This window comes from Carcharodon carcharias, chromosome 5, assembly GCF_017639515.1.
Source record: "Carcharodon carcharias isolate sCarCar2 chromosome 5, sCarCar2.pri, whole genome shotgun sequence".
Taxonomy (NCBI): Eukaryota; Metazoa; Chordata; class Chondrichthyes; order Lamniformes; family Lamnidae; genus Carcharodon; species Carcharodon carcharias.
Genome location: NC_054471.1, coordinates 90,816,869 through 90,835,847, shown reverse-complemented (window position 1 = coordinate 90,835,847; position 18,979 = coordinate 90,816,869). Strand labels below are relative to the sequence as shown.

Below are 18,979 nucleotides of genomic sequence, written 5' to 3'. Positions count from 1 at the left end.
GGAGAGTAATGCCAGCTTCTCTGGTACTTTTCTAATATATGTAGACTGTTCTGTCACAAGAGTACAGTTCAGTATCCAAATTGGCCGCTTCTATTAATTGTCAATCCTGAATCCTCACAGAGAGAGTCAAATATGGAATGCTGAAAGGAGGCAGTGGAACAGCTAACCTAACTTGGGCCTGTTAAATAAAGACAGCTCAGAACATTATGTCTGATATTACTCACTCTATACTAACGTTAAAATGCAGAAATGGTAGGTCTTCATTTTATGACATGGGCTTTTGAAGCTTTAGCTATTCAACTAGAGTTTTCATTGGTTTTCCTGAAGTTCAACCAGAACTTGAACAACCCTAATCAGAGGGCAACAGGAATCAGCTGCAACTATTCAAGACAGGAAATGCATTCCCATAATATACACTGGCTACATAAGTGTACTGTGTGTCTGACAAAATTGTTTGGGAACAGAAGACCACTGGAACGTTACTGAAATGCATGAGTTAAGGAGGGAGACCTGACATACGAAAAGATATGCTATGGGTGATGATGTCGTGAAATACCAGGTGACTATTTACTTTGGAGAACAGGTATGAAAAACATTTGCTAAATGTTCTGTTCGTGAAGATTTTTCAAAAACTAGATTTGGATCATTACGAATGCATATAATGCATGGCACAATAAATCTATACAAGTATGCTTGAACCCTTAGAAAAGAACGACAGTTTAATCTACTAAACCAGTTCTCATGGATGCCATTTCAGGCAAGTTTGTAAAACTGCTGTACACTACAATGGTTTGAAACTAGTAGGAAACTATATTTTAATTAGGATTGCTCACAGCTCCATATATTAGTAGTCAGTTTAAAAATTCTTAGCTCATTCTATTTAGTCACTCAGCAATTCAACTTGACCCAAATGAAAAGAAAAACACATTAATATGGTATGCAACCATTTTCTGCAAAGTTTATTTGGCAGCAAACTTATACCTTTATTGCATTAAAGGCTTATAATCAGTTACGTTGGAAAAAAATGCTACACACCACTTCACATTTTGGCTTTACGTATTAAACTTGAAACAAATAACTGTCCAGATTTTGCTCTGGTTTTGACAGCAAACTGTCAGCGTGTGCTGTCATTTCCCTTTAAAACTGACCACAACTTCAGAATTTAGCACATGGGCAGGTGAACACTGAAACCCTGAAGCTGCAGTCAGTCACTCAGTTCCACCATAGGCTGCACTGTGGACCATGCTCAGCAGAGCCAGCAATCAGTTGATGCGGTGAGAACTTCCCAGTTCCTACTCTCACATCAGTGTTACAAATTCCATAAAAAGCTACACCTTGTTCATTCAGAGTTTTTAAACAGCAATCTGAGCAATAACTATTGCTGAACAAAAACTTACTTTTTTCATAGGATGATATTTGTGGAGGTTTGTTAAATGTCTCCATTATAATTAAATACTAATTCTTCTTAAAGATTTTTTTTTGTATTTCGGCTTATACCTTGACACCATGTGTTTGCCCCAATCTTTAAACTGCTCTATGTAATTTTTTTTAAAAGCAATTTGAATTTAGTGCTTTCCATTTCCTGTTTGACTAGCTCTGAGAATTCTTTGATGTGATTGGCTGCATGAACAGCTTGATAAGTTCACTGTTGCTCCACATTGAAAATCCCCATTAAAGAACACTGCAATCAGTTGCACACAAGAAAGGTAAAAGCTCTTGTCACAGAGATCACTACATCTCTCAGCAAGGCTTTCTTCAAGCTCAATGACAATCAACTTGCTTCGCTGGTAACTGCAAACTCTGGGGCATCATTCATTATGAATTGAACAGCTTAGTGCATTAAAACCCAAAGCTATTAGTTAATATGAAGTTGATATTAAATGCAGCTTACAGTGGTATGAATTGTTAAATGCCAATAATATATCCTGTTTCCTGCCAATATGTCAGCCAAGCAAAACGTCCAATTCATTAAGCGTGAAGGATCTTCTTGATTCTTCTTATTTTTGATACGGCATTGCCCTGTGAACTGGTCTACATGATCTGCATTCACCCATCAATTTAGAGCAGCTCTTGTCCTTTTGCATTACGGAATCTTTAATTCTGCCTACATTCAGTGATAGCAATTCTAGCATGAGCAAGAAACAAAAAATGGTTCTTTCAAAAAAACTGATAATTCTCAAAATTTACCAGGTTCTCTTTCTGTGAATTCCCTTACGCAAAGCAATAAAAATACAAAATCAGAGTGCACAGACATCTAAACAAAACCATAATTCTCACATTTAAAACTTGTGCAAAGGAAATAAGCTGACAAATTTCACAAATTAACGCAGCCCTAATGCTGTTTGACCTCGTTTTCCTTCAAGTTCAGCAGTTTTATCACTTAATTAGACAGCTGCTCACACAGCTAAAATCTTGTACCCAGTACATCATCTGCTGCATAATGACATCAACACCTCTGCTATTCTCACTTTTGAGGCCGAAATGGTACGTGTTCGTCTTATTTTTAAGAAATTGGTATAAGTTGCACACATTGCTCTCCAAAGCCTCAATGTAATGTGACATTGAGCCATACAAACAATATGCTTGATTTCATTCTTGAGCTGAGTTAGCTGATCATAGCCAGAGTAGCTGTTGGAGCAATGAAAAAGCCTAAGGTGAAGGAGAGGATGGGAGGGTGAGTTGGGGGAAATAATTTAAAATAGGCAAGCCAGAATTACTACTCTTAGTTGCAATGCATTCTCTCCTCCTGGAAAGCATGCACATGAATCTTGGCTTAAACTGAAATGCCCTGCATTCCGTCAAAATGTTAGGTATGGTGATAGACCATCTGGGCAATGCACAGGAGGGCTGTTTGTGCTGGAGTCATAACTCAGCATGAATCACCACCTCTAACAGAGACAATAAGGAAGTTGGCTGTCGAGCAATGAAAAAGAACACGCTGCTCTTCAGAATGATAAATAGTTTTAATCTCAGAAAATTCCCCTCAACCGATGCTGATGGAATTTTCAAATTATAAGCACAGAGGCACTGAAAAAATAATTGCAGTAATGAAAATACTCCTACATCAGAAGTAGAATGATTAAAATATTAATGGGAACATATGAAACTAGGAGGCAGTGACCATTTAGCCCCTCGAGGCTGCTCTACCATTCAATAAGATCATGGCCAATCTTAGTGGGGCCTCAATTCTACTTTTCTTCCTACCCCCTAGACACTTATAGACTTTTGATTGACAAAGGAGCCAATGTAACTCAGCCTTAAAAATATTCAATGACCCAGCCTCCACCGCTCTGTGGAGAAAAGAGTTCAAAAGACTCATGACCCTCAGGGAAAAAGTTTCTCCTCCTATCCATCTTAAATGGGAGACCGCTGTGTTGCCTAGTTCTAGTCTCTCTCTCACATTCTTTTAGCAATCGCCTTGTGAAGTCCCCTCAGGATCTTATATGTTTCAATAAGATTGCCTCTCATTCTTCCAAGCTCCAATGGATACAGGCCCAATATTTCGCCGTTAGATTACACCTTCATTCCAGGGATCAGTTAAATGAACCTTCTGAACTGTTTCTAATGCAACTATGTCCTTTCTTAAATAAGGAGACTCCAAATGTGTTGCAAAACATCCCTACTTTTATATTCCATTCCCCTTGCAATAAACAGCACTCCATTGCTTTCCTAATCACTTGCTGTACCTGCATACTAACTTTTTGTGATTCATGTACAATGACACCCAAATCCCCCTGTACCTCAGAGCTCTGCAATCTCGCTCCATTTACATAATGTGCCGATTTTTTATTTTTTCTGCCAATGTAGTGATTGCAATTGTTTTAAGTCCCTCCCTCCCTTTCACCTCTGATGCACACTTACTTCTGGGTGTTATTGTATCCTCTGTGGTGAAGACAGGTGCAGATATCCATTTAATTCATCTGCTATTTCCTTATTTTCCATTATTAATTCCAGACTCACCATGTAGAGGACCAATGTTCACTTTAATTACTCTTTTTTTAAAAAAACCTGTAGGAACTAACTTTTTACATTTCTAGCTAGCTTTCTCTCGTACCCTAATTTCTCCCTCCTTAATACTTTTTATTTTTAGTAATTCTTTGCTGTTTTTTTACATTCCATCTAATCTTCTAACCTGCCAGTAACCTTCGCAGAATTTTATGTTTCATCTTTCAATTTGACACTGTCTTTAACTTCCTTAGTTAGCCACAGATGGTATGTCCTTCTCCGAGAGTCTTTCTTTCTCACTTTCTTTCTCAGTGTTACGAAATATCTCCTTAAATGTTTGCTACTGCATCCTTACTGATTTATCCCTTAACCTAATTTTGCAGTTCACTTTAGCAGGCTCTGTCTTCATAGCCTCATAATGGCCCTTATTTAAATTCAAAACACTGGTCTTAGACCCACTTTTTTCTCCCTCGAACCGAATGCAAAATTCAATCATGTTACGATCACTGCTACCTAGGGGTGTCTTTACTAAGAGGTCATTAATTAATCCTGTCTCATCACACGTTACCAGATCTAGTGTAGTCCATCTCCAGTTGGCTCTAGTGCGTGCTGCTCTAAGAAATTTTCCGGAAAACACTCATGAACTCATTTTCCAGGCTTCCACTGCCAATCTGGTATCTTCCAGGCTACCGTTGCCAATCGCCCAATCTACATGTAGACTAAAATCAACCATGATTATCACCATACTTTTTTCATAAGCCCCATTATTTCTTCCTGTACTCCATCCAACAGTGCGATTACCATTAGGGGGCCTATAAACTACTCCCACAAGAGACTTCCTACCGTTACTATTTCTTTTTCTCCCCAAACTGATTCCACATCCTGATCTTTAGAACAAAGGTCATCTCTCTCTATTTTACAACTGTCATCCTTAATTAACAGAGCTACCCTAACCCCTACCTTTTCCTAGCTTTGTCTTTCCGAAATGTTGTGCCCTTGAATATTCAGGTCCCAGCCTTCATCATCTTGCAGCCATGTCTCTGTATTAGGTCATACATATTTATTTCTATTCGCGATGTCAATTCAAATACTACGTGCATTCAATACAGAGCCTTTAACTCCATCTTTTTACTGTTTTTTCAATCTCTGGCCTTATCTGCTGGTGCACTCAAGTTTGCGTGCACCGTCCCTTCCTGCCATACTTGATTGTCACTTCTCTTACTGCTACCTCGCTCTCTTGCCTTGTCTTCTCTCTAATTAATCAACATCTTCCTACACTTGATCCCTTGACCCCACTATTTAGTTTAAAGTCCACCCTACCAACCTAGTTGTATAACTCGCCAGAACACTGGTCCCAGCATGGTTCAGGTGTAGACCACCCCAACGGTACAGCTTCAACTTTTCCCAGTACTAGCGCCTGTGCCTCATGAATTGGAACCCATTTCTTCCACACCAATTTTTGAGCCAAGCATTCAATCCCCTAACGTTATTTAATCTACTCCAAATTGCTCATGGCTCAGGTTATGACCCACAGATTATTACCCTTTGAGGTTCTGCTTTATAATTTAGGCCCTAGCTGCTCATATTCCCTAGTCCTCCCTATTAGTACCTACTTGGACCACAACCACTGGATCTTCCCCCTGCCACTGCAAATTCCTCTTCAGCCCAGAGATTCCCAAACCCCGGGGCAGGCGATACAGCCTTCTGGATTCTTGCTGTCAGCTGCAGAGAACTCTGTCCCCTGACTCTACAGTCCCCTACTATCACTACATTCCTATTTACCCCTCCAACTTGAATAACTTCCTATACCATGGTGCCTTGGTCAATTCACTCATCCACCCTGTAGCCCTCACTTTTATCCATACAGGTTGCAGTACCTCAAACCTGTTAGGCAAATGCAAAGGCTGAGGCTTCTCCACTTCTACCTTTTGGGTCGCCATACCTTCTGCACTCTCAGTCACACCCTTCTGTCTTTGACCATTGACCAAATCAAAAGACCCTATCCTAAGGTGGTGTTTCTGCCTCCTGGTACAATGTGTCCAGATAACCTTCTCCCTCTGAGGTGCCGCAGTATCTGCAGCTCAACCTCCAGGCTCTGAGCCGAAGCTCCTCAAGGTACAGGCACTTACTACAGACGAGTTTGCCCTGGATCACACCAGCGTCCAGGAGTTGCCACATTCTGCAGTTGCAACACCTTACTTGCCATCTTTATTATGTGTTAATTTACTTTTCTTAATTTATAATTAATAAGTTAACACTGCAAAACCTTACTACAACTAATAAAACCTTACCGTACAGATTACCATAAACCAAAAACACAATCAACCACAAACTAAAAATTGTACATCCTTCGCTCGTGCTCACTCCAAATTTCTTTTACTCTTCCTTTGTATTTTTATTTTAAATTATGTTTTTTTTTCATCAAATTCTTTCCCACTCTATGTTTTAAACATTTTAAATTTAACGTATTTTACTTTACTCTTCTCCTTCAGCTTTCTCACTCCTACCTTTCATTTTGGAAGTTAAAGCAACCTTGAAAAAATACCCAGTTGGCATGGGAAAAAAAGTAGCATTTTGTTGCTTAGTTGAAAGTCCAGAAGTAAAGATTAATAATGATGTTCCACGCATGATGTGCTCAAATCCTTTATATATTTTTCATCCAATTAAAAAAAGCTTGCCATCCAGACAGTATTTTCATTGGCAATCCCCAAAATAGTGCACCCATGAGTAAACTGATCAGCAGCAAAAAAAAGAGATTTTCAAAATAGCAAATCACCAACTTTTATTTTACCCTTATAAAATCTGCTGTAAATTAGACAAACAAATCTTTTCTTTGCTTCCTTGTTTGCAGCACCAAAAAACATTTATTAAGTCTGATTTCTCACACTAAAACAAAGTCTTAAAATGGATCATGTTCAGGAGAGTCTTCACACAGAAAGAAAGCATAACACCAAGAAACCAACTCAATCCGGGCTGGCCTCTCCACCAGTAACAGCTGTAAACCAAAAAGATGCATAGAGGGTGTGTTCAGCTGGTGGTGCTCACCACTAACACAAAATGCAAAGGTTAAATACACATGTCCACTTCTATAAAATGTAAACTTTCCTGTGTATCTTCATACTAGGCACACATAGGCTCCAAAAAACAACTGCCCTGCAAGGCAGTGCTCAGCAATCACCTAGAATTATTTTTGATTCTTTGACTTCAGGCATTATTGGGAACTTGACAAGAGAAAAAGGAAACAAGAACTGAACACATATTTGCTCAAAATTCTATAGCAGTTCAACTGACCATTAATTCAAACACTGAAGTGATTTACTCACAGATATTTTAAGTTCTCCAGATCTTCAAATGCACCCCTAGGAATTCTCCTAATTTGGTTGTTGTTTAACAGTCTGGAAAAGTAAGAAAAATGTGTTACAAGCCAAAAGAATATGAAAGTAACTTTACTTCTTTTAAACTATATTACGTGTTCATTTGGCTTTTCGCCCCAAAACTGGTACACACATCTACTTTAGAAATACTGCTTTTATCTAATTTACGCTGTCAGAATCTCCTATGAAGAAATCAGTGTGGAACACTAAAATACTCACTGGTGCTCTTTATAATTTTAGAACCAACACTTTGTCATAGCTTTATAGAATTAAAATGATAACAGTCAACTTGTCACTGAATGGCTTAGTGGTAATGCCACCAGACTAATAATCCAGAAGCCCAAGCTAATGCCTGGGGTCATGGGTTCAAATCCACCACACTAGCTGGTGGAATTTAAAAGATCAGCCATGATCTTATTAAGTGGAGGAGCAGGCTCGAGGGGCCGACTGGTCTACTCCTATTCCTATTTACGTTCTGACAACAGTTGAGGCTCAGGTGAACCACTCATTTTGCTTAAAAATGCATGACTCTTAAAGTACTTAAGATGTTTATTTTGGGGTTGGGAGTGGTGGCAGGGAGAACAACAACTTGGTCTCTTACTGATGAAAAGGCAAGTAAAAACTGGCCACTTTAAACAAACTGAATTCAAATTGCCATGTTAAGATTTGGGCTTATGTGCATCACCGGCAAAGCCAGGATTTGTTGCTTATCCCTAACTCCCTTTAAGGTGGTGGCAGGCTGCATTTGTGATCTGCTGCAGCCCATCTGGTGCAGGTGCACCCACAATGCTGTCAAGAAGGGAGTTCCAGAATTTTGATCCATTGACAGCGAAGGAGCAAAGATATAGTTCCAAGTCAGGGAGGGAACATGCAGACGGCAGTGTTCCCTTTGTGCTTCTGGATGGTACAGATTATGGTTTGGAAGGTGCTATTGAAGGAGCCTTAATGAAATGCTGCACACATTATGCACCAGTGATGAAGGGTGTGAATGTTTAAGGGGGTGCCAATCAATTAAGCAGCAGCTATGATGGAACAGCAATATAGTTTTGATTCAGGATGGTGTGAATTGAAAGGGAAATTGCAGGTGCTCGTCTTCTCATATGTTTACTCCCCTTCTCCTTCTGGGTGGTACAAGTCGCAGATTTGAAATATGTTGTTGAAGCAGCCTTGGTGAGTTGCTGCAGTGCAACTTATATATGGTACACACTGCTGCCCACATTGCTTCAAGGTACACATTGCTTCAGTGATGGATGGAATGAATGATTATGGTGGATTACATGTCCAGTCACATAACGATTACGCTATTGTACCCATAGTTTTATTCTTTTATACTACATGATTGCCTCCAATGAGTGCTCGAGGTGGTAATGCAGTAATATAAACCATCTGGGACAGAGGTTTCACTTCTTGCCCATGACCAGAATGCAGTTGTCATCAAAGCCATATTAACTTCCGCTAACTTCATCTGCCATCAAGTCTGGCACTCTGAGTCTGACCATTTTTAGTACATTTTTTTAGATTTGTTCTTGGAATGTGAGTGCCGTTGGCCTGGCAGGCATTTATTATCCATCCCTAACTACTCACGAGAAGTTGGTGGTGAGCTGCCTTATTGAGCAGTTGCAGTCCATGTGGCATAGGTACACCCAATGCTCTTTTTTGCATTTTCACACAACTGAATGGCTTGCTAGGCCATTTCAAAGGGAAGTTAAGAGTCAACCACATAGCTGTACGTGTGGTGCCAAATGTAGGCCAGGGCAAGTATGGCAGGTTTCACCCCCTTAAGGGCATAACCAAATGGGTTTTTACGACAGTCTGTTAGCTTCATGATCATTATTAATGTGATTAACAGTTTATTCCAGATTTAATTAATTGAATTTAAATTCCCAAGCTGCAGTAGTGAAATTTGAACTGATGTCTCTGGAGCATTAATCTGAGCGAATGGGTTACTAGTCCTATAAAGTTACAACTGTGCTGCTGCCCCCCTGATCTATAGGCTGGTCTATAGCTTTCTCCAATATTGGGGAAGGTCTACAACTAGATGTACAAAGCCATAGGTGAAATTTGAACAGAATTGGAAAAAAAAAATCACAAATGGCACTTAAGCATAGTTACACATAGTGAATCGCATGTGTGGGTGTTACCAAGTCCAGCATCAAGGCAGCAGATTCAACTCAAGGTAATGGGAACCAGTGCATTGAAGCCGAATTAATATAAACTGGGTATAAGATCATTCAAATAACTGCGAGTAGTCACAGTTGGAGATATGCAGCTTATGGTGCCACTCTCACCCAACAACGTTTAGAAAGATATTTAAATTTCCAGTGACAGACTGGGAGGGATCACAAAGCAAGATTTCAAGTTTGAAGACTTTACTGGAACATACAAACTAAAAGCTTACATTAACATAACACTATTTCAGCAGGCAACTTAAATGCTAAATTACATAAATATTTCACTATTTGATTTTTAAAAAAACCTAAAATTCCCCTCTGCAGTTATACTTTACTCAGTCCCTTAAATGGACATTTCATTCTCTAGGAATCCATCCAAAGCTATTCTCAGCTCCTGATGGCTCGCTTTCGTATTCCTTTCCAGCCAGATAATTTTTAATTCCTGAACTGAATTTCATGGTGAGGTTTACTTTGGAGATCCCTCCCCCTAGCCAAGCTAGGTGAATCTTCCAGCCTCCTTTAAATCCTTTAGTTTTTAAAAACTCTTTCATGAGATGTGGATGTTGCTGGCTTTTATTGCCCATCCCAAAATGCCTTTGAGAAGGTGGTGGTGAGCTGCCTTCTTGAACCCCTACAGGGCATGTGGTGCAGGTACATCCACAGTGCTGCTAGGAAGGGCATTGCAGGATTTTGAACCAGTGACAGTTCTATAGTTCCAAGTCAGGATGGTGTGTGGCGTAGAGGAGAACTTACAGGTGGTGGTATTCCCATGTATCTGCTGTCCTTGTCCTTTTGAGGTGGTAAAGGTTGCAAGCTTGGAAGGTGCTATTGAAGGATCCTTGGTGAGCTGCTGCAGTCATCGTATAGATGGCACACACTGCTGCCACTCTGCGTCAGTGGTGGAGGAAGTGAATGTTGAAAGGGTGGAGGGGGTGCCAATCAAGTGGGCTGCTTTGTCCTGGGTGGTGGCAAGCTTCTTGTGTTGTTGATGGAAGTGCACTCATCCAGGCAAGTGGAGAGTACTCCATCGCACTCATGACTTGTGCCTTGTAGATGGTGGGCAGGCTTTGGGGAGTCAGGAGATGAGTTACTCGCCACAGAATTCTCAGCCTCTGACCTGCTCTTGAAGCCACGGTATTTATATAGCTGGTGCAGCTCAGTTTCTGGTCAATGGTAACCCCCAGGATATCAATAGTGGGGGATTCAGTGATGGTAATGCCATTGAACATCATCAATAGTGGGGGATTCAGTGATGGTAATGCCATTGAACATGGGAGATGGTTAGATTCTCACTTGTTGGAGATGGTCATTGTCTGGCACAAACGTTACTTGCCTCAATCCTACGTATTATCCAGTTCTTGCTGCATTTGGACATGCGCTGTTTCAATATCTGAGTCATTGTGAATGGTGAACATTGTGCAATCAGCAGCAAACATCTCCACTTCTGACCTTACGATGGAAGGAAAGTCATTGATGAAGCAGCTGAAGATGGCTGGGCTGAGGACACTACCCTGAGGAACTCAGAACTAAAGGCAGTGGTGCAAAAAATATGCAACAGATACCAAATGTTGTGCAACTTCCTGTTGTATTAGGGACCAAAACAACTGATAAGTCTCACAGTTCTTGCAAATCTTGAAGCTTTCAAACTTCACCTAGTAATTAAAATTATTTGCAATTGCAATTTTTAAATCAAAGACCAATTTCTAGACAAACAATTAATGACAACCAGTATCGACTTTCACTGCCCTTCGGTTGTTTTCTGCCAGTCCGGTTAAGTGAAGAGCTTGGTTTCTTCAACCTGAGCAGGAGATCCCACTTGCGTGCTGGATCATGAGACTGGCTGCCTCCCTCTGCTCTTGCTCTCAGATTCTTGATGACCTATCTCTGAGGTTCAGGGATATCTTCAGAAAACCCTGTAAGCTGATACTTCAATGGCTTTCTATTGCCTGTTCCTCTCTCAAAGCCCATCGCCATGGCAATGTGAATGACATAGGCCTGGTATCCAGTGAGAAATGCTGTTAAGAAAAGCTATTCTTTAGACCCAACTCTATTCAGTCTTGGAAGTAAATGGATAGTTTAAAGCATAACCATTTAAAACCCAATATTCCCAACACCTTCCTGGGACCTTAGAGACTAACAGTTTATCCACTGTCAGCACAAATGCTTCTGCCATTGTCTACAAATGTGAACACCTTTCACCTACTTCCCAGTAAAACAACCTGGAGCCTCCTTAAATCTTTAACAATCACACCACCCAGGCTTCTTGTCAGCAGAATGTAGGACTGGTCATGACTCCCATTTTTTCCTCCATTTTACTTTAAATTAAAGAGACAGTCCTAAAACATAACTATCCTATAAACTTTGTTTTTGTAACACCACACAGTTCTATCTCAGCAATTAAGAAGCACTGAACAGCCCTTCATCTTTGAAGCCAAGATTTAATTTTGGGAAGTACATTAGCATGTTACAATTGAAGAAGTGCGCGAATTTAAACATTTTGAGCAATTCATTACTGCTTCATGGGTTGCATCGCACATGTTGCATCTAGTGCTAGAAATTCTAAAAGAAATTAACCAGAGCTAGTTGCTCTTTCATTTAACCAATAATTATTTTAGATATTTGTATCAGCAGTAATAATACAAGTAAAGTTGTACTTTTATCCCAATGTCGTTTGAAAGAAGACTCCTTTCGTGTCAGTTTTGTATACGCAAAATATGTAAACATAGCACAGAAAAAAAAATGCCACAACCCATCAAGCAAACAGCTTCCTTTTTTAAATACAACAAGTTTCAGTTACAATAAGGGCTCTTCTGTTTATCCTGGTGTGATTCAAACTAACCAGGCCTAATCTACTTGCAACAAGAAGTTATAAACAAGTGCTTCAGCACAAAATATTTTCTACTGTAAAGATAGTGGTGCACAAAATATGCAACAGATACCAAATATTGTGCAAGTTTCTGGTATATTGGGAAACAAAGCAACTTAAAACTCATAGCTCTTCCAAATTTTGAAGGTTTCAACCTTTGCCTAATAATTACAAGCATCATATTTTACCATTTGCAACTTTTAAATCATGAGGACCAATTTCTAGACAAATAATTAAGAACAACTAGCATCAACTTCCACTGCCCTTTGATTATTTTCTGCCAATTCCATTAAGTGCTTGAAGAACAAGTGCCAACAACAAACAGAAAGGTGGCCATCGCCGATGCTGCCAGACCTGCTGAGTTTTTCCAGGTAATTCTGTTTTTGATTTGAATGGAGATGGTTGGAGAACAAAAAAGCATAGGATAGGGATAAAAAGATGTTTATCCAACTGGTAAGACATGGGAAGTGGTTTTCTAAGGCAGTCTACTGGAGCTATTCTTAAGTATTACATAAATAAATTACTTGAACTTAAGAATTGAAAGAATTGAAATGTGCAGATGATTCTCATTTTGCAGCGGAGGGGGAAAGGGATGTGGTAAATTATGATGAGGATTATAGAAAAAAAAAACTGCAACAAGACATAGAAAGGATGAAAGACATGTAAAAACAGAAAATGCTGGAAAAGCTCTGCAAGTCTGCAGCATCTTTTCAAGCATTTCTGTTTTTATTTCAGGTTTCCAACATTTGCAGTATGTTGTTTTTATTATGGATGCTGTTCAACGTTGAAAATTCTAGATACATTTTGGAAGTATAGAGAAAGGAAATAAACTTGCAGTGTTAAAAATGATAATATGGGATGTTACTATGGATGAATGTTGCAATGATCGCGGGAGATGGAAGGGTTTCCCAAGCTTCTTCACTCCCACCGCCCCCCTCCCCCACTCACCCCAATCACACTAGAGCTGAGGTGGTTAAGGAGAGATCGACAAGGTTTTGCAAGATAATGAAGGATTATAATAAAGTGAAAAGTGGCAGGTTATTTCAATGAGTTGGTGACTAATGGACAGCAATTCAAGATCATTACAAAGAGAGGAAGATTAGAGGAGAAAAAAAAATCTTTATACGCAAGATGGTTAGCGCATGGAATTCTCGATCACAGATGGTTGCTGAAGAATAGTCCATAAATAATTTTAATTTATTTAACCAACCGGAAAGTTGAATTCTGCGCATAACCTTTTACACATGGGCAAAGCTTCTTTGTAACTATATTTTACACAGCAAACAGCAGAACTTAGGTTTAATGCTGGCACATCACATATTATGAGCTTAAGAACAGTACAACAATCTATGAACCATGTGCATCCCAAATTAAACACTGCATCAAAATGTGGATAGTTCAGTCATTGTTGTCCCAATTACTACTTAACACATATGAATATTCCACAAACAATCTAATAATGCAACAAAGTATGAAGGAGTGGCAGAAGGTGGGGAGTGGTGTTGTAGTACATTGCTGGAACCACTGACGTTCACAATTTCCATTAATGATTTGGAATCAAAAACAACTTCTAAATTTGTGGATGACAGCAAATTGAGGCAACAGTCAATCAAAATAATAGGGCATAAATACAGTTGCAGAATGGGCAAATAATTAGAAAATGAAGTTCAACACAGGTAAATGTGAGGGAGTACATTTTGGAATGAAGAATTGGGATGTCACTTAGCATTTGGGAGGTGCAAGTCTAGGTGGGCTACAGGAATAAAGGAATCTCAGAGTACAAATGCATCAGTCACAAAAAGTTATGCCAAAAATGAGCAAGGCTTTGTGAATAGAGTGAAATAGAATTGAAAAGTAGGAAGGTTGTGCTGAATTGAACATAAGAACATAAGAAGTAGGAACAGGAGTAGATCATTCAGTCCCTTGTGCCTGCTCTGCCATTCAATTACATCATGACCGATGATTCTGTGTTTTGGTTTCCACTTTCCCATCTAACCCCGGTAACCTTTGATTCCCTTGCCTAACAAGAATCTGGTTACAAAAACAAAAAACTGCGAATGCTGGAAATCCAAAACAAAAACAGAATTACCTGGAAAAACTCAGCAGGTCTGGCAGCATCGGCGGAGAAGAAAAGAGTTGACTTTTCGAGTCATCATGACCCTTCAACAGAACTAGGTAATCCAAGGAAGGGGTGATATATAAACTGGTTTAAGGTGTGTGTGTGTGTGTGGGTGGGGGGCGGGGGAGAGAAGTGGAGGGGGGTGTGGTTGTAGGGACAAGCAAGCAGTAATAGAAGCAGATCATCAAAAGATGTCACAGACAACAGGACAAAAGAACACATAGGTATTGAAGTTGGTGATATATATCTAAACGAATGTGCTAATTAAGAATGGATGGTTGGGGAATTAAGGTATAGCTCCAGAGGGGGTGGGGGGAGCATAAAAGATTTAAAAATATTTAAAAATAATGGAAATAGGTGGGAAAAGAAAAATCTATATAATTTATTGGAAAAAACGAAAGGAAGAGGGAAGAAACAGAAAGGGGGTGGGGATGGAGGAGGGAGTTCAAGACCTAAAGTTGTTGAATTTAATATTCAGTCCGGAAGGCTGTAAAGTGCCTAGTCTAAAGATGAGGTGTTGTTCCTCCAGTTTGCGTTGGGCTTCACTGGAACAATGCAGCAAGCCAAGGACAGACATGTGGGTAAGAGAGCAGGGTGGAGTGTTAAAATGGCAAGCGACAGGGAGGTTTAGGTCAGTCTTGCGGACAGACCGCAGGTGTTCTGCAAAGCGATCGCCCAGTTTACGTTTGGTCTCTCCAATGTAGAGGAGACCACATTGGGAGCAACAAATACAGTAGAATAAGTTGGGGGAAATGCAAGTGAAATGCTGCTTCACTTGAAAGGAGTGTTTGGGCCCTTAGACGGTGAGGAGAGAGGAAGTGAAGGAGCAGGTGTTACGTCTTTTGCGTGGGCATGGGGTGATGCCATAGGTGGGGGTTGAGGAGTAGGGGGTGATGGAGGAGTGGACCAGGGTGTCCCCGAAGGAACGATCCTTATGGAATGCCGACGGGGGGTGAGGGGGGTGAAGGGAAGATGTGTTTGGTGGTGGCATCATGCTGGAGTTGGCAGGAATGGCGGAGGATGATCCTTTGAATGCGGAGGCTAGTGGGGGGATAAGTGAGGACAAGGGGGACCCTATCATGTTTCTGGGAGGGAGGAGAAGGCGTGAGGGTGGATGCGCGGGAGATGGGCCGGACACAGTTGAGGGCCCTGTCAACAACCGTGGGTGGAAAACCTCGGTTAAGGAAGAAGGAGGACATGTCAGAGGAACTATTTTTGAAGGTAGCATCAACGGAACAGATGCGACGGAGGCGAAGGAACTGTGCAAATCAGTTCCTTCGCCTCCGTCGCACCTGTTCCGATGATGCTACCTTCAAAAATAGTTCCTCTGACATGTCCTCCTTAGCACAGTTCCCTCGCCTCCATCGCATCTGTTCCGATGATGCTACCTTCAAAAATAGTTCCTCTGACATGTCCTCCTTCTTCCTTAACCGAAGTTTTCCATCCATGGTCGTTGACAGGGCCCTCAACCGTGTCTGGCCCATCTCCCGCTCATCCGCCCTCACGCCTTCTCCTCCCTCCCAGAAACATGATAGGGTCCCCCTTGTCCTCACTTATCACCCCACCAGCCTCCGCATTCAAAGGATCATCCTCCGCCATTTCCGCCAACTCCAGCATGATGCCACCACCAAACACATCTTCCCTTCACCCAACCCTGTCAGCATTCCATAAGGATCGTTCCCTCGGGGACACCCTGGTCCACTCCTCCATCACCCCCTACTCCTCAACCCCCACCAATGGCACCACCCCATGCCCACACAAAAGATGTAACACCTGCCCCTTCACTTTCTCTCTCCTCACCATCCAAGGGCCCAAACACTCCTTTCAAGTGAAGCAGCATTTCACTTGCATTTCCCCCAACTTAGTCTACTGAATTCGTTGCTCCCAATGTGGTCTCCTCTACATTGGAGAGACCAAACGTAAACTGGGTGACCGCTTTGCAGAACACCTGCGGTCTGTCCGCAAGAATGACCCAAACCTCCCTGTCGCTTGCCATTTTAACTCTCCACCCTACTCTCTTGCCCATATGTCTGTCCTTGGCTTGCTGCATTGTTCCAGTGAAGCCCAACGCAAACTGGAGGAACAACACCTCATCTTCCGACTTGGCACTTTACAACCTTCCGGACTGAATATTGAATTCAACAACGTTAGGTCCTGAACTCCCTCCTCCATCCCCACCCCCTTTCTGTTTCTTCCCCCTTCCTTTTGTTTTTTCCAATAAATTATATAGATTTTTCTTTTCCCTCCTATTTCCATTATTTTTAAATATTTTTAAATCTTTTAAGCTCCCCCCCACCCCCACTAGAGCTATACCTTAATTCCCCAACCATCCATTCGTTTAGATATATATCACCAACTTCAACACCTATGTGTTCTTTTGTTCTGTTGTCTGTGACATCTTTTGATGATCTGCTTCTATTACTGCTTGCTTATCCCTACGACCACACACCCCCCTCCACTTCTCTCCCCCCACCCAAATCCCCGCACCCCTCCCCCCCCCCCAACACACACACACACACACCTTAAACCAGCTTATATTTCACCCCTTCCTTGGATTCACCTAGTTCTGTTGAAGGGTCATGAGGACTCGAAACGTCAACTCTTTTCTTCTCCGCCGATGCTGCCAGACCTGCTGAGTTTTTCCAGGTAATTCTGTTTTTGTGTTAAGAATCTGTTCACCTCTCCCTTAAAAATATTCAATGACCCCGCCTTCACCACCTTCTGAGGCAGGGAGTTCCAAAGTCGCACAACCCTCAGAAAAAATTTCTCCTCATCTCTGTTCTAAAATGGTGACCCCTAATTTTAAAACAGCGCCCCCTTGTTCTGGACTTAACCACAAGAGGGAACATCCTTTCCACATCCACCTTGTCAAGACCATTCAGGTCTTATATACTTCAATCAAGTTACCCCTCACTCTTCTAAAATCCAGTGGAAACAAACCCTGCCTGTACAGCCTATCCTCATAAGGCAACCTGCACATTCTAGGCATGGAGGAGGGAAGCTTAGTTCTCACGAGGTGCCCTTTTAATGAACATGCCGGAATGCTAATACGTGCAGGTGGGGTTCCTGATACTATTCGATGGGAAGTTTGACCCCTCCTTTGACCCGGCTTGAAAGTCAGGAGAACAGAATTCCCCAACTGTTTATTCAGCCTTTGGGAAACAGATTTTTTGCCTCCCTCCAAATTAAGTGCCCTTGTCCATCATGGTTCCCGCAACTGGAGGGAGTGGAAAATTCTGCCCATTGCATTTGTAACAACCTTTATTCCCTTCTCCCTGACATGACTAGGTTCCCCTTAAATACACCTATACTATTTGCTTCAACCATTCATTGCGGTAGCGAATTCCACATTCTCACAATCCTTTGGGTAAAAAGGTTTCTTCTGAATTACGTATTGTATTTCTTGGTCACTGTCTATATTGATGGCCTTGAGTTATATCCTTCCTCACAAGAGGAAATCTTCTCTCTGTATCAACTCTTAGCAAAATCTTTCATAATTTTAAAGACTTTTATTAAGTCACCTATTAACCTTTTTTCAAGGAAAAATGAACCCAGTCTGTCATTCCCTTTCTGAGGTGTACCCACACATTTCGGGTATCATCCTTGTAAATCTCTGCACTTTTCCAGTGCTTGTATATCCTTTTTATAATATGGCGATCTGAACTGCCCGCAGCACTCTCAAGTATGGTAAAAACAGATAGCAAGAGATTCTACAGGTATTTAAAAAGGGAAAGAGTAAGTAAAGTGAGTGTTGGTCCTCTAGAAAATGACAGTGGGGAGTTAATAGTAGATAATAAAGGAAATGGCAGAAGAAATGAACAAATATTTTGCTTCTGCATTCACTATAGAGGATACAAAAAGACATTCTGGTAATAGCTGCAATCAAGAGGTGAACAGAGGAAAGGACCTTAGTGAAATTAAAATCACTAGGGAAACAGTACTGAGCAAATTGATGGAGCTGCAGGCTGGCAAGTCTCCAGGGCCTGATGGACTACATCCTAGAGTCTTAAAAGAGGTGACTAATGAGATAGTCAGTGCACTGGTGTTAATTTTCCAAAATTCACCAGATTCTGGAAGGGTTCCATCAGATTGGAAAGTAGGAAATACAAGCCCTCTATTCAAGAAGGAAGGGAATGCAGAAAACAGGAAACCAAAGGCCAGTTAGCTTGCCGTCTGTTGTGGAGAAGTTGTTAGAATTGATCATTAAGGAAATTATATCTGGGCACTTAGAAGAGCTCAAGGTAACTGGGAAGAGTCAGCATGGTTTTGTGAAAGGGAAGTCACGTTCAACCAATTTATTAGAGTCCTTTGAAGGAATAACAAGTGGATAAAGAGGAGGCGTACTGCACTTGGATTTACAGAAGGATTTTCATAACGTCACAGGTTAGTGTGGAAAATAAAAACTCATGGTGTAGGGGATAACATATTAGCATGGATGGAAGATTGGCTGGCTGGCAGAAAACAGAGAATATGCATAAATAGGTCTTTTTCTGATTGGCAGGGT

General features: G+C 41.1%; 1 protein-coding gene across 6 annotated transcripts in view; it reads right to left on the bottom strand.

Moving 5' to 3' along the window:
- LOC121278050 (peroxidasin homolog) overlaps positions 1-18,979 on the bottom strand; it is a 248,485-nt gene that overhangs the window by 117,095 nt on the left and 112,411 nt on the right. For all 6 annotated transcript variants that reach the window (XM_041188084.1, XM_041188082.1, XM_041188079.1 and 3 more), the window contains exon 3: positions 7,269-7,340. In XM_041188084.1, coding sequence (XP_041044018.1) covers positions 7,269-7,340 — 72 coding nt within the window. The remainder of the gene's footprint in view (positions 1-7,268; positions 7,341-18,979) is intronic.